The sequence below is a fragment of the Orbicella franksi genome, chromosome 3 (assembly GCF_964199315.1).
Source record: "Orbicella franksi chromosome 3, jaOrbFran1.1, whole genome shotgun sequence".
NCBI classification, from domain to species: Eukaryota; Metazoa; Cnidaria; class Anthozoa; order Scleractinia; family Merulinidae; genus Orbicella; species Orbicella franksi.
Window position 1 is genome coordinate 23,897,081 of NC_138147.1, and position 16,099 is coordinate 23,913,179.

A 16,099-nucleotide genomic window follows, 5' to 3' on the forward strand; every position below is an offset into this window, starting at 1 on the left:
AGTGCTTTTAAAACGCCCAGTAAAAACTTGATTCATGGCATGGAAGCTTATGTCTTGCTGGATCGAAATTTGAGCACGATTTTTAAGTTCTAGTCCCCTTTAAAAGTAATTAAATCAGTTATTCAAATCCAAGCCATCAGAGGGAATCTGCCATTGGAGCTGCCCTAACTTAAGGTCCTGTTTAACGACCTTCCCCTTTGAAAATCGCAGGGGTGTTCTTTGAGGCAACACAGGTCCCATTTACCCTTGCAAAACAAATTTCTAGCTTTCTGTCAAGGTCTGGAAGTTTCTAGAAATTTCTAGAATGTGACAGCTTTATTCCAGAATCAAATTCCAGCTTTTTTCCAGAAATTTTTTTCCACGTTTTGCAAGTTTTGAATTCTGTCAAAATCTGGAAATAGCTGGAATTTGACACATCTACCAGTTGTTGCAAGACATTGACGGTTTTTTCCAGGCTTGATTTCTTGCAGGAAACTGGAATAAACCAGAAACAGTTTACGGCTTATTAGGATTGAACAAAAATGAAAGAAATTTCCAGTATATTCCAGTTTTGATCAGTGTGAATTTAACTCTTTTCAGATAACAACTGAAAGAAATGAGTTAAGTTGTCAGCTTGCTACAGTATGTATATAAGTTTACAAGTAAAACTTACAATTTACATGTGACTGTATGATTACAACTAATGACAATCGTAGCACTGACAAGCCAACTGAAAGAATAAGTTCAGTTGTTCGGTGTTCTTTACACGTTGTATTGAAGTCCTTTCCATCGCCATCACTACTGCAAGGCTTTTCCTCGATAGTAAGCTTACTATGATCAAGTATCAAAGTTCGAGTGGAGATTGTTTCGACCAAAAAATTGTCACGAAAGCTCAGAGTCGTTAATGCAGTTTTAAAGGCAGCCAAGTGTTGAATTACCCTGATATCCCTCAAATCGATCATTTTGAAATACTTTTTCGGCGATTTAAATACCAGAACAGCCATTCTTGATGTGTTGTAATTGTTGACTTCAAGTTCAGTCATGTTGCGATGAAGGTATTGATGAAGCAAATATGAAATTTCCCAGCAGCTTGAAAGAGAACATGACGCTCGTAACTGCACAATAACATCTAGAAAAGTCTCAAAAATTAGTTTGTTGGAGACTTTGGATACCTCGTCGTCTAGGGAAACATAACAATCGCTTGCTGTAGCTTTGAACGTTTTGCGCAGAACCACCATTACTGAAACATCGCATCCTACTAGATCACGTGATGCGAGTTGGCTTTTGTAAACAAATATGGCGCTGACAGCAGTATCGCACTTGGTGTGAGATGTGTATGAAATTGAAACATTTTTCAATTTATTTTTTGACTGATGACTTTGATGCCGTGTTTTTCTTCCTAAAGAGACAGTGTGATGTTAAGAAAAAGTTACTTAGCGAACAAGAAAATCGATCTGCTCAACAATATCGGAACGAGAGGAATTTTCGCATGTTTTATGCCAACCAATCTAAAGATGTGCTATTCGTCCGACACCTTTTCCCACACTTTGAAGTGAACTGCGTATATTCAAATGAAGAATACAATCAAAGAAAAACTTCTGCCAGATTTGAATTTGAAAGTGTCCTATTTGTGGTTTTTGTGGTTTGACATTCATATCTCCTCGTGAGTTTGGCGTGATCGTTGGCATTTTAGTTGCTTCATCTTCATCTTTAGTACGTACAGTAGCTTTGATTCCAAACATGCCGAAACACAAGCACGTTGTTGATTGGGGTTCGTAGGGGATTGATGTGCAGCTCAGTTCTTCAAAGATCATTGTTTCTGATCCCTTCAATCTGAGCGAAGGTGATGAATGTTCCATACAAGGGACTGATCCAGCAATGAAGAGACTGCTCTTGTTTCATGGACATGTTCTGGGGATATTCGGTGACTAATAATGTAACTTGTAATGTAAACTTGCTTTCCAATTTCTTGTTTGCTTGAAATATGAAGTTTAAGTGTGGAGAGCCTTGAGAATTTTGAACGCTGTGGAGCTGGTCAAAATGACCAGCAGTCTGATATTTTTCTCAAGGAAACCCATCCAAATCTACTTAGCAATCCAGAACTTTATAGATTGCAAGTCTAACGCTTGGTTTACGCTCGGCTCAGAAAACGAGACCACAGCTTGTGATAGATCTTTTTCAGTTCGACTGCAGGTCACGGTTTTTAAATCACTAAATGACCAGTAGTCCCCAATGTCACAAACATCCACTTGAACAATTACTTGTAATATCATAATTCAATATCTCCTTCATGACAGCATCTGTTATTTAACCCTTAAAATTTATTCTATTTGATTTTTTAAGGCTGATTTTCATTTGCTTGTTTTTCTTTTATAGGTATGGTGTTGAAGAAAGGCTTTCCAGCAGCAACAAGGTCATCTGTGAGAAAAGATCTTGGGCTGTTACTAAAAAATCTTTAATTTGCCTCGTGAAAGTTTTAAATTGTTTTAAAATAAAAAGTTACTGTTTTGGAACTGTTTTGACTTTTGTATTTGTTGGGCATGGGACTCCTTTATTGAATAAGAAGCTTGGTAAAGTTCATGGCAATTACCTTGTGTTGAATTGAATTAATTTCTAATAGCTGGCAGGAGCTGATATGCTATAAGAAACCAGCTAAAACCATCAGAATTGTATGCTGGCTGGGAAAATTTGCAGAAAAATCCTGAAAACTGAAATATCCTAGAAAAAACTGGAAATGAATACATTATCTCTGCCTCCTTTCATTAAAGGAATGCAAGAATTTTCTAGAAAAATCTAGAAAGCAGCATTTGTAATAACCTGGAAAAAGCTGAAAAAATCTTACTTGATCCCAAATTATGATTTCTGGAATAAGGCTGGCATTTCCACCCTAATTAGCATGTTTCATTAACATTCTAGCTTTTTCTAGAATTTTCCAGAAAAGAAAACTGGTAAATTCTAGAAATTTCCAGAGATTATTTCTGTAATATTCCTAGAAAAATCCTAGAAATTCCTAGAATATTCCAGATTTGTTTTACAAGGGTATATAGTCTCAGGTACCCAAGATAACCCTCCCCCTGAGGCAACTTTATCACATGTTTGTAGGTGAAAGTGTAGCCCCTGTAGGTGGAGTAAAAGTTGACCCTGCATGATTATTTGTAACTCTTATTAACCCATTGACGCCTGAATGAAATTGCCCGCGACCCACCCCTAATTCCCTGGCGTTTTTTGGAATATTTCTGAGCGAGCGAAAGCACAAAAATAAACCATATGCGCAGTAACCACAGACACAGGATCAGGTTTCAAGACATCGTTTATTTAAACTTGAATAAATGAAGGGTCAAAATATTAAAAAATATTAGCAAACAGAACTCAACCTAATGTGTAAAACTGATGAGAAAACAAGAAATTATATTATTTCTTTACCGCGCGACAAAATGTCCCACAGAAGCTGAGAAAATTGACTTTGCGAAAATGAGTCAATTATTGACTTTGGAGGACAAAAACGAAACCAAATACAACAGAATTGAATTTCTTGTACTATAACGGCTAACATTTGAGAAAACAACGAAAAATAAAAGCGAAGAACTCATGTAAAAATCAATCTGAAAACAAGAAATCAAGTAATTTCTTCGCCGCGCGACGAAAATATTACGGCCCTGCGAAAGAAAGATGAAAGTCGTAAATCAAAAAGACGACAAAAACAAGCGAATTATTTTGAGATCAATCGTATTTCAACTGTGTTAAATCAGTGGCCATTTAGTTCTTTTCTCAGCGGTTCTGTAGTAGCTGAATAAGACTCCAAAAAATATTTGAACGAAGCGAATAAACTAAATAAACAAAGCGCCTAGAGGTTGCCGTAAATTAAATGTGTAGAAATCCAGCGTGCAAGTTACTGTTGACTGTTAAAACCTAAAATTCCCAAATACAGGGAACCAAATGAAAGAGATGCGAAAGGAAGTTCAATAACAATAAATTTTCATTCAAGCTGAAACGAAGAAACCTATTTAAAAGCAAAAAATTGTTCAAAATTTCGCAGACGTGCTTCGCTGCATGACCGCATGTTCAAATTATTCTTCACGCTAACACGAAAGCTTGAGTTTTTGCCGACCGCTTTTGCAGTCGTTTTAACGCCCGTGGCTTTACCAATCGTTCCAAAAGTTGAATTCAACTTCGAAGTAATAATGTACATTACCACTTTTGTTTCTGAAATCCGAAAAGCCACTTTAAACCTGCGATCTGTCGTCGAAACTTACTTGAAAGCGCTCCGATCTTCGTGTTTTCTCGGTGGTTGTAGGAAGAAAAACTTCCTCACCAGAAAGTTTTGAGGACTCTGTATTCCTTGATCCTCCATTCTGAGGCCACCTGAACATTGATTTGTATTTTTCCTTTCTATTTTAAAGCCCAAAGCAGTAATTTATCCGTGTTAGGAATGAAAACAAGACCTTGGAAGTTTTTTAGATTTGGACCGCAATGCGCCATGTTACCTGCACTTTTCGAGTGCGCGATTTTAAGAAAAACCGTCTTTCTAGGACCCCTAAAGTCCTCTGAAAATATGCTCAGAAAGTCCATTGTGATTGGTTTATTTGTCCTCAAGAACAATAGAACAATAGGGGAACCAAAGAATCTTCAGGGAGGGTAGGAAAGGCAGTTGTCCCCATGTGCTTTTTTTTGGGCGGTTACGGGCGGCACAGACGTCAATGGGTTAAATAATCAAATGTGCAACTATCCCTCTTTGTTTGTTTCCCTCAGTCATTTGATCACAGTGGGTTTTGCTGAGTTAATTTTCTCTTCTTTGATACAAATTGCTTCTTTAAATCTTAAATCTAGGCATTATGTGACACTCGCCATGCCAAGAGTTGTTCCAGTTAGGCGAGCCAAAGTGTTTATGTATACTCAAAGAACAGTTGTTGGTTACTTTACCTGCCAACTTACCCTGACTTAGGGCAACTGAGTCAACCTGCCCACCTGAATTGTCTTGCCCCCAAGTCTGGTTTGCGATCCTCATGTAAACGGTTGGTTGAATTTTGCAAAGAATTAAGTGAATAGTTAGCTCCACTAGGGTAACTCGGGGAAAGGGTTGTCTCTGGCACACAAGAGCCATTCTATTTTATTTCCATTTTCCCTCTTCCTCTTCCAACTGATTATGCAAAATATACTGTCCAAAATCTTTATGGGTATTGGTGTTTGAGAGTGTCATCTTTATCACTACCGTGGAATGTACCTCACCTTACAGCCACCCCTGTTAACATAGCCACCTCGTTATTATGGCCACTCTATTCTGGTTCAAACAAAAGCTCAGTCGGTCATTTTCTTATTTATTAATTATACAGTCAGATTTTTGTGGCCTGTTGGTGACTAGATTAACAGAATTCTGGCACATTGTAGGAGTAATTTATGCAATTTACAGTAAGCAACAGGCATCATTTTGATAGTGAAGGCCCATGCATACATGTAACTCTTGATTATTTTGAGATTTTATCTTTATTTTGTCATCAGGGCAATAATAGTTTGATTCCTGCTCCAGCGGGAGGAGGGGGGGGACTCTCTTCTATGTGCTATATATAGCTATGTACAGCCCCAAAGGGTATGGTTATTCAGCTGTTTTGGTCATGAATACTCTGGGGTAAGGCTTTTGCCCTCTTATCTTTAATTTGGTATGTTTTTTAGAATAAGCTACCTCAATTTTCATCATTATCGATAAGACCATCAACTAAAGTCCTTCAAAACTTATGTTTAGGGCAACTGTAGCAGTCACAACAGTCATAAATGGGGTAGGGAAAATTGCAGATTATGGTCATAAATAGGTTAAGGGTTTAACTTTTGTGAAGAGGGCCGCACTGACTCCCACCCAATTTTTCTGGGATGTACCAAACACGTTTTCTTGCAGTTACTACAGTCTTGCTTTAGTAAATCAAAATAGTAGTTGCTGCCAGGTACTTTATAAATTAAAGTATAACTCCTCCAGAAGCCTTCACAAAGTACATGTAATATCAGGTGCTAACAATAATTTTTTTTGTGGCTGATTAAAATTTAGTATTAAATTGTACTGAACTGGTGCACATTTAATATACGTTATATTTTGTCACACTTTTTCATTTATTTTAAGACTACTCATCAGCAACTAGTACCTCTTGTATGACCATGCAGTAACAGTGTAATTTGGAATTTCCAAAAAAAAATACATGTATATGTTTTACTATCCTGCCTGGAAGAGTGTGTAGAGAGAGCACACAGTGCAGTGCCCTGCTGTATGTCTTTTGTTAGGTATAATAATCTTAAATTTAGAAGACTCGTATTGATGTTTTAGAATTCACAAAAAAGTTGATATCTTGACAACTCTCCTTTAGCTGTGTCACTTCATAATAAATTAGCAGTTTGGTATGTTGTAGCATAGAACTTTAATTAATTAAGTTATTGCACCAGTATCACAGAGGTCATGGGTTGGAATCCAGTTCACACCTAATTTTTTTTTTCAGGCTATAATTTCACCTTTGCTCAAGTTGTGTATAGTTGCAATGATCAATCATGTCTTTATAAGTTAATCAATGTATATATGTCACACTGACTTATACTTTAATATTTTATCTTAAAGTTTGTTTATTTGTTTTATTGTCAGTGTGGTTCTACAAAAATTTCCATACCCACCCCAAGGAGATTATTGGATATTCCAAGGATGGGGAGGGTCTCAGAAGCCAAACGTTTTAAAGAAAAGTATTAATCAAAATTGGAATTTCCATAGGGATGGGATGGGCAGATCTCTGTTTAATAAATACATAAATAATACGTACAGACCCATTATCTGATGTGAAGACTGTCCAACATATCTTGGCCAATGAATTGCCAAGATGTAGCATCCTTGTTATCAATTTCAAGTACCAAATTAAAGAAGATCAGCATGTTAGATGGGAGAAAGGAATTTTTCAAAATATCATAAACTAAAAATTTTTTTTTTCCAAACTCAATCATGTTAGTAGTGTTAGTGTCTATTTATTTATTTGTTTATTTGTTTATTTATTTATTTATTTATTAATGAATACCTGTAAAGAGATAGTCATACATTCTTGCAAATATTCTGGGAGTCTCCCACAGACCATTTATATCATCCAGTCCCCCAGGAAAGTTATGAAATTTATTGTCCAAGTAAACTACTGAACCATGGGCTCCAGTGGGGACAGTGCTATTACGATGCAATTCGCAGATGTGCTACATAATATGAGCTTAACGGCTTTGTTACCATGCCAACAGACTGCATTTCAGACCTTCCCTGATATTTTAGGCTTTTCTGGCCACCTTTGGAGTTCCATTTTGATATTTGCCAATGGTGCTTTATCTGCATGATCCAGCAAGCTTATTGAATAGTAAGGTCGAAGTCATGGCCTTGATTAATGTTTTTCAAACTGAAAATCACTGCATTATTGAAATTGGGTTAGAGGGGACTGGAAAAGATTGAGTTGCCAATTGGGAACATATCTTTTATGGCCATATTAGTGTGTTGCCTGTAGAACTATAAGGCTACCAAGTCTCAATTATCTCTGCTGTATATATGGTCTGCACTTGATGTAATATTGGGTTTGGTGTATGACATCATCAGTCCTCTCATTTGCATATATTTTACACATTTTAAACTTAAATATCTCCAGATGAGAACTAATGCAGATATTTGCAAAGGTAAACAGCATTTGTAATCTATAGTGGAATTCTAATTGATACTCCTGAAAATTCTGAATCAAGGGGTAAACATTTGATGATAGTAGCATGCCAAATCATTGAGTTGAATTTATGCTGCTGACATTTACATGTACTGTAAGGTGTTGAAGAGAATTTTGGAGGGGAATTTGGTGTGTTTATTGAATTGCCAGAGGTTGGTTGGTTGGTTTTGTTATTGCTTTGCCATTATCTTCCATGTATGTTTTTTTTAAACCAGAGTGGTTGGTGGCAAAAGCAAAACTGGCAATATTCTCACTTACCTGTGTTTCTAAAGTCATGTTTTTAGGTTTTTGTGGTCGATCTATTGGTAGCTGCACTGTCTTAAATTACAATAGAAAAGATGTGATATTAATTATGTAAGTTATACTTTGGTGTCGTTCATACCAAAATTATAGTAATTTTCTGGTTCAATGTTTGCCTCTGCATTAATTTGATTAAACTACTGTAGTTTATTTTTTAACCGAATTTAGTTTTGTCAAAAGGGAGGTGGGAATCTGAGAGCAATAGTAAACTAGACCAACAAAGATATGGAAATCTGCCACCATTGCTTTCATGGCTGAGTGGAGATGAATCTAAGTCAGACCAAAATTAGAAAAAAAAATTACTGATTTAATGTGATTATGGAAATGTTTGAGGGTTGAAATGGGATCCTGGCTATGGGAGAGTAGGACCGAGAGGGGTGGGTGGTGTGCTTGTGAATTTAAGAACCTCTCTGGAAGTGAAAACTAACTGTAGGTTTGAAAAGTTTAGAGCAGAGGTAAAAATTATACTTTAATATATCTTGTTTATTAGGGTGGTAAATGAGCAAATACCCACTTAGGGTGAGTCGTTGAAACAATGAGATAATTTATGTTTGTCTTTTCTTAGGTGGTTACCTCCTGGCATATACACCCCACACAGGCCTGCATACAATGCTATGATTTAGATGATGCAACCTGCTTTCCCATGTTTAACATACACGTAAGAGCATCAGTAGACCAGTGTACAAGTGTGATTTCTCTACTGATAATGAGAATTGTAATAAAGATACAAAGCTACTCTGGTGTGGTTTAATTATTCCTTAACAGTGAAGTGAACCAGTTAAACCAAAGGTTGCACTCTGTGATATCAGGTGTACAAAAATTAAATAGAAAATTTCACCACATCAATTTTATTAATTAAGTAAACCTCTCTGCAAAATATATTTGGTATGTTGTTGTACTGGTAACAATATAATTTGGAAATTTTTTTTATGGGAAATGTTTCCATTTAAAAATGTAGCTCAGATGCTACAACTATAATTGTAAAATTCACCAGCCTGGCAGTGTCACTGTCGCTATTACCTGTTCCCAGACTTCCCTTTTATGGCTAGATGTAGGGGCATGAAATTTCACTACTGTTTACGAACAATTTGTTTAGATGGCATATTGAAAGAGTGATGAATCACTGAAAATTGTCAGTATTGCTAGTGCGGGAGAACAAAGAACAGCAGGGAGAACAAAGCAAATTGCTGCGTGTGAACTTTACGCGAGCTCATAGATGATCACAAAACGTGACCAGAACACTTGTCACAGCCCTTTTTTGAAAGAACTTTTAAAAAGATTAGCGGGAGAAGAAAGAGCAGCGGGAAGAACAAAGGGAATTGCCGGGTGTGAAATTAAAAAATTTCTTAAACGTAAGTAATATTATTTAAAGAATGTAACTATCGTTACTTACCTCTTAGTCATGGAATAAATCAACTTGCATTCTAAATGTGAGAATTGGGACTGAACTGCAAGAATTCTGCATAGCCCCGATTCCCCTAATTTTTAGTGGCCTGAGGCTAAAAGTTTCTGATCTGATAATTGTCAGTTTTTCCTACACTCTTCATGGTGCCGTCCGTCCCAAGGGTGCCGGCCAGCAGGTGGCGGTAGTGTTAAACAAGTATATAACTCAAACCAAGCAAAACTTGTTAATTGGAGTTAAGTTTCCATGCCAAGAAAGATTCTCTTCATAATGGGGGACACATGATTAAGAAAACGTATGGTTTGTGGGTTATCGGATGGGCACACGCTCATCGATTGCCCCAACAGATGCGAATTTTGTGGTCAAGCAGTTGATCGTTGCGACTGCCTCAACAACAGCCTTGTGAGCGGTGTTCTGGCATCAGAGACTCCAGAAGAGAAGAATGTGAAGAGAAGTGCGAAGTCTTCATCCTCGAGCTTTAAAGGAAAGCTGAGCACTTACGAAACGTAAGTAGTCCAATTCAATCACTCTTACCTTATGTCTATGAAGAACAACAGTGAATTATCACAGCCAAAATCTAATGGTGGAAAGCAAAAACGAAAAACAAAGAACAAAAAATACAAACAGTGAAATAAAAGGTAATTTTATCACATGGACAAAAAGTTTGTACCTAATGTACCTCACAGGAAAATGTTTTGTTGTATGAAATAATCATATCTTGGAGTTAAAAAAAACTCGTTAATTCCTATGCTCAAAGAAATGCACTTTTTTTGTTGATATTTACAGCTCAGTGGAAACCATGAAAAACAAGACGGTGTCTGCAATGAAATACAAAGAACTAAAGCATGACCTTGCATCCAAGATAAGGCGATCGAAAGAAATGAACAGAAAATGAGAACAAGAATTTCAGGAAACCCTGGCTGCAATGCAAAGGCGTGTTGTGGAGCTTAAAGGTAGAATTTTTTTTCTTTTTCTTTCTGAGTCGCAAGGTTCTAAATGAAATAGCCGTCATTGCTTTTGGATTTAGCAGCCTTTTCCTGTCGGTCTTTTTTGGGGGTTTTTAGTTTTGGTCCTTTCGGGTAGAAAACGTGTATCGCACACAAATTTGTTCATGAAAGTAGAACAGTTTGAGAGACAAAATCACACGTACAAAGTGCAGATGAAATTAAGATAGCGTTATAGACGTTATAGAGACATTTGAAAAATTTGCGGAGGTCAAATTTTTGACAAACGAGGAAATTAAAGATATGGATAGTGAACTACCTTATTGTTAGTTATTTTCACGGGAACTTAACTTTTTAAGGAAAACGACCAATTTTTTAAGTTTGCAAGACATGTTTCGACAGAGCTTCTGTCATCTTCAGTTGAATGAATGATTACAAAGCAAGTTGAATAATAAGTAGGCAAAAATGCTAATTAAGACAAATAGTAACAACAGAACAAGAAAAGGTGTAAGTTAAAAGGATAATTTTAGATTTACATGGTGTAATTGCTGATTGAGGGAAGGTAGTTCTTTTTGAATATGAATAGCCTCCTTTATCTTGAGTTGAAAGCTGGTAGTGGCGTGATCTAAAATATGAAAGCAGTCTATTGAACACAATGAGCGACAACGTTCAGAATTCTGAAGATGTTTGAAGATGTGAGAGGCCCTATCAACGGCTAAGTGCTCACGTACGCGTGTGGAAAAATGTCGGGAGGTTTCGCCAACATAACAGGCATTACAGCCCACACATGTAAACTTATAAACCACACGTGAATGAAGCCCGTCGGGGATAGGGTCTTTCACACCAAAAAGGTTACCTATCTTGAAGGAAGAAAAAACTAATTTGATGTCTAAATCATTACAATAGCGCTTGATTAAGTGTCGAATCTTCTTCTGAGTGATGACAGAAAAATGGCCTATGTATGGCAGCTTAAAGTAAAACGTGGGCGAGGTGGTAAGGGGGTAGCCCCGGGGACAATGATTGCTATGGGTCCCAGTGATGTAACGGTTAACCACTTTTTCAATTAAATGGGCAGGGAAAAGGTTCCTTTTGAGAATTTCAGTAAGCTTGGTTATATCCTCATGTAACCCCAACCAAGTGTTGTTGATCTTGTAGGCCCTGTCAACATCATCAACATCATCAACGACATAGCAGAAAGGTATGATCACATCAACATTGCTGATCTACGAAAATTTGAGAAGATCTCGATCAAGTCTTGCAAAGCCGAGTTGGATTTAAACTTCCTACGTAACTGTCAGTCCTTCAATGTTTTTCCCAAGTTTCTCAGCTTCAATCTTCCTAACACCAATCGACACGACACTATTACCATCCAAAAACAGCTTTTGAGAAATGCCATCGCTAAACGTTCAAGGGAACATCGGAAATTGATCCACACAAGAGACCAGCTAAGTAATCGTGTTCAAAGTATCCTGAACAGTGTAGATTTCTACATTCTCAAACGCACAGTACATCACCAATTTACGAAAGCAACCACTCAATTTATCAAGACACACCAGAAGAAACTCAAAAATCTCACACGTAACACTTCTCTTCCTTTTAGCTCCAATGAGACTGTCACTAACATTTCCTCTCATAGTCTCACGTCAGAACAACTCAACATTCTCAAATTTGGATTAACACATTCCATCCGTCCACCAAAAATAAACGAGTCAGATGTCTTCACATGCTTTGAGCTTATCAATCACACCATGGCAAAGAACTTGAGAGACACCTAGCAAGCAGGAAAACTTGTTGCAGACCTTTCTCATTTAGCCCATTCTTATGTCTCTTCATACTGTCCAACAACTGCTGACCGCAAGAAACTCAGAGTTCTTAAGGAGCTAAAGAAGAACAAAAACATTGTCATTTTAAAACCAGACAAAGGGAATGGTGTGGTCATCTTGGACCGAACAGATTACAACCAAGGTATTTTTAAAATCATCAATGACACTTCCAAATTCCGGCCCATCAAGGAAGATCCAACTTTACTGAGAGAAGGTAGACTGCAGCGACTTCTCCGAAAGTTGAAGAAAGATGGTCACCTTGCCAACGAAGTGTACGAAAACATCTATCCCAAAGGCTCTCAACCAGCAAGAATTTATGGCCTCCCCAAAATGCACAAGGATTTTGGGCCTAACTCAACTCTGCCATTTCGCCCCATCGTGTCTTCTATTGGAACTTACAATTATAACCTGGCTAAATATCTATGCAATCTTTTGGCGCTGCACATCCCAACTGAACACTGTGCTACAGACACTTTTACTTTTGTACAGGACATTCAATCTTTATCTATGTTTGGTAAATTTATGGTTTCCTTCGATGTGGAAAGTCTCTTTACTAACATACCTCTTGAGGAATGTATTGACCTGGCAGTCAATTACATTTCCGAGGGCAATCCTGACTTTAAGTTAAGTAAACCTGAACTTAGAAGCCTTTTCACTGTAGCCACCGCCCAGACCCATTTCTTATTTAACAGTTCTTTCTATGACCAAATTGATGGTGTGGCCATGGGGTCTCCCCTTGCTCCCGTATTAGCCAATCTTTTTACGGGGCATCATGAAAAACTATGGTTGGAAAATTTTCAATGCTCTAAAATTTTATTTTATAGTAGGTATGTTGACGACACTTTTTGTTTATTTCACTCGGAGCACGATGCTGTTATATTTTTTCACTACATTAACTCTAGGCACCCCAACATAAGGTTTACTATGGAAAAAGAACTTAATCGCAAATTACCCTTTCTAGATGTTCTTATTGATAATACTGACACTAATTCCTTCCTAACTAGGGTTTACCGTAAGAAAACCTTTACTGGGTTATTAACTAATTATTTTAGCTTCACCTCGTACTCATACAAAGTAGGTCTCATTAGGACTCTTGTTGACAGGGCCTACAAGATCAACAACACTTGGTTGGGGTTACACGAGGATATAACCAAGCTTACTGAAATTCTCAAAAGGAACCTTTTCCCTGCCCATTTAATTGAAAAAGTGGTTAACCGTTACATCACTGGGACCCATAGCAATCATTGTCCCCGGGGCTACCCCCTTACCACCTCGCCCACGTTTTACTTTAAGCTGCCATACATAGGCCATTTTTCTGTCATCACTCAGAAGAAGATTCGACACTTAATCAAGCACTATTGTAATGATTTAGACATCAAATTAGTTTTTTCTTCCTTCAAGATAGGTAACCTTTTTGGTGTGAAAGACCCTATCCCCGACGGGCTTCATTCACGTGTGGTTTATAAGTTTACATGTGCGGGCTGTAATGCCTGTTATGTTGGCGAAACCTCCCGACATTTTTCCACACGCGTACGTGAGCACTTAGCCGTTGATAGGGCCTCTCACATCTTCAAACATCTTCAGAATTCTGAACGTTGTCGCTCATTGTGTTCAATAGACTGCTTTCATATTTTAGATCACGCCACTACCAGCTTTCAACTCAAGATAAAGGAGGCTATTCATATTCAAAAAGAACTACCTTCCCTCAATCAGCAATTACACCATGTAAATCTAAAATTATCCTTTTAACTTACACCTTTTCTTGTTCTGTTGTTACTATTTGTCTTAATTAGCATTTTTGCCTACTTATTATTCAACTTGCTTTGTAATCATTCATTCAACTGAAGATGACAGAAGCTCTGTCGAAACATGTCTTGCAAACTTAAAAAATTGGTCGTTTTCCTTAAAATCTTTACATGTCTGCTGCTATTTAGACCTTTTGGAAACATCATCAACTTACCTTTGCGAAAATGGAATGGGCATATTTTCCAGGACTTAAATTTCGCGATTTGGCCAAACAATACATTAAAAGGAACGTAATTTTGCGAAAATTATCAACATACTAATGTGCATAACATACAGTTAGTCTCAGAATTGGCACGACTGATTTTTATTAATTTTCCATAGCAATAGTTTCCAGTGACCCTGAAGAAAACCGTATAACAAAATGAAACTGGAACAATTTGAAATGCTCCTACGCAACAAAGCAGAGCTATACAATAGTACATGATACCGTTTTTTTGCGTTACAGCTGAATCCAAATGGATCTTCACCCTTTAAATTCGCGTGGTTAATTTCACGAAATTGGAGTTTCAACACCTTCGGAGACCCAGGGGCAGCTAGTCGTGGAGAAACGAAGTACACCAGGCAGAAATCGTGGCAGCGAAAGTTTTCTATAAAGAGGTAAGAGCCCCTGGGAAACGAGTCTCTCCAGACCATTTCCAAATGGCTATGCGAACGCTGGCTCCTGCTTGAGCAAAAAAAATCCTTTGTATTATTTTGCCCAATCGGCGATTAGTAGCTTCAGAGTCACTTTCGTGTGTTCTTACACGGCGGCTATTGTACCGGCCATATTTTCATTTTAATTAACTTAAGAGAAAACGTTTAAAAGGCTTATTTTCTATTCTGTAGGTACGGTGGCAGCTGGTAAAAGTTCAGTTAATTCTGACAAGGGTGGGCGAGGAGCTGCAAAGAAATGCAACAAAGAAGAGACAGACAGCGAAGACAGTCCTGATGGCGAAAGCGACGAAGAGAAGAGAGAACCCACCCCCAAATCCAAAAACACCTTTCTTCACAACACACAGTAATTGTAAGAGAACAACACACAGGGAAATATATTATGAACTGAAACGAAAAGCACGTGCTCTGAGAAACGCAGAAAAAAAGAAAGCGTACTTACTGCATGAGTTTTTCTACTTTTCTACAATTTTCTACAAGTGAATTTGAAAAGTTACATATCAAGAATATCTTCCTTCATAATACTGAAAGATTGTTAGCTGTGCGCCACGTCTGATACCTGTTCAGAAGTACGATTTCCTTTTAAGCTTCGTAATGGGGTTGAGTGAGTACTGCACGTTTTACTTCAAAATTCAGAGAGTAACCTTAGCACGCGTAGTTTTAATACAGAGAAAATGCCGTAAGCCTTGGTAAACACCACAACGTACACTGTAGAGGTATGGATGCACTTGGGAGGTTTGCTAAGCACTCAAGAAGCTATCGTCTCGAGCAACTCTTACGCTTCTTTCATGCTAAGCAGCGTTCCGCGTGCATACATAAGTCAATAGTGCACGCTGTGGTGTTTACCATTTGTTAACGAGCAGACGCACCCAAAGGCTACATTTATTTTAACTGAAAAATTTAGTAGACGTGTTCCGTAGGTATATGAAAAGGGTACAACTCTCTATGGAAGGTAAGTGAAAGTGTTACCTTTCCTATCAAAAGAAAATTGGTCTGTATAAAACTTAGTTGAAATCCCCTGAGGGAGGGTGGGAGGGGCGTGCACATAACCTTTTTCCTTACTTTATGCCTTTCTGTATCTCTTATAAAGGACTTATTACAGGTCTCAACCTTGATGGCATCCACGAGAGGTATGAGGGTGTCCTGGAGATCCTTGCGCAAAAAGAATGCTCCTTAACAAAAGCCATGATGCAATATGGTGTGCCAAGGAATACAATAAGGGACTACATTGGCAGATGTGAGTTGAAAATAATTGATGCTGACAAGTACAAAACTGTTGTACAACAGGCAACAGGAGAAAAGGGCAAAACGTCAGTAAAATGCACTGAAAAGCATTGTAGGGGAGCCTTAGGCGAGTATCGAGCACAAGCCAATAAAATGAAAGCAGAAGGCAAACTGCTGCCCTTCTACCCCACTGAGGACTTTTACAACACAAAAAACTAGTGTTTTACAAAATTTTTGCTAGGGTGAAAAATGGTCAAAACC

General features: G+C 37.7%; 2 protein-coding genes across 4 annotated transcripts in view; one reads left to right on the top strand and one right to left on the bottom strand.

The window, feature by feature from the left end:
* Positions 1-16,099, bottom strand: part of LOC145482706 (uncharacterized) — a 162,925-nt gene that overhangs the window by 139,858 nt on the left and 6,968 nt on the right. The gene's annotated exons all lie outside the window — the stretch shown is intronic.
* On the top strand, positions 1,276-15,641 carry LOC145482426 (uncharacterized). The gene is made up of 4 exons (XM_081461049.1): positions 1,276-1,304; positions 2,356-2,399; positions 12,147-14,560; positions 14,789-15,641. The coding sequence occupies exons 1-3, from the start codon at positions 1,276-1,278 to the stop codon at positions 13,904-13,906; spliced, it is 1,833 nt and encodes a 610-aa protein (XP_081317175.1). The 3' UTR covers positions 13,907-14,560; positions 14,789-15,641.

Bases quoted from the DNA above. Each gene is read 5' to 3' on its own strand.
- LOC145482426 (XM_081461049.1), top strand. From the start codon at position 1,276: ATGGCGCTGACAGCAGTATCGCACTTGGT. The intron at 1,305-2,355 runs GTGAGATGTGTA...TTTCTTTTATAG, and splicing joins ACAGCAGTATCGCACTTGGT to GTATGGTGTTGAAGAAAGGC. The intron at 2,400-12,146 runs GTGAGAAAAGAT...TTTCTCATTTAG, and splicing joins CAGCAGCAACAAGGTCATCT to CCCATTCTTATGTCTCTTCA.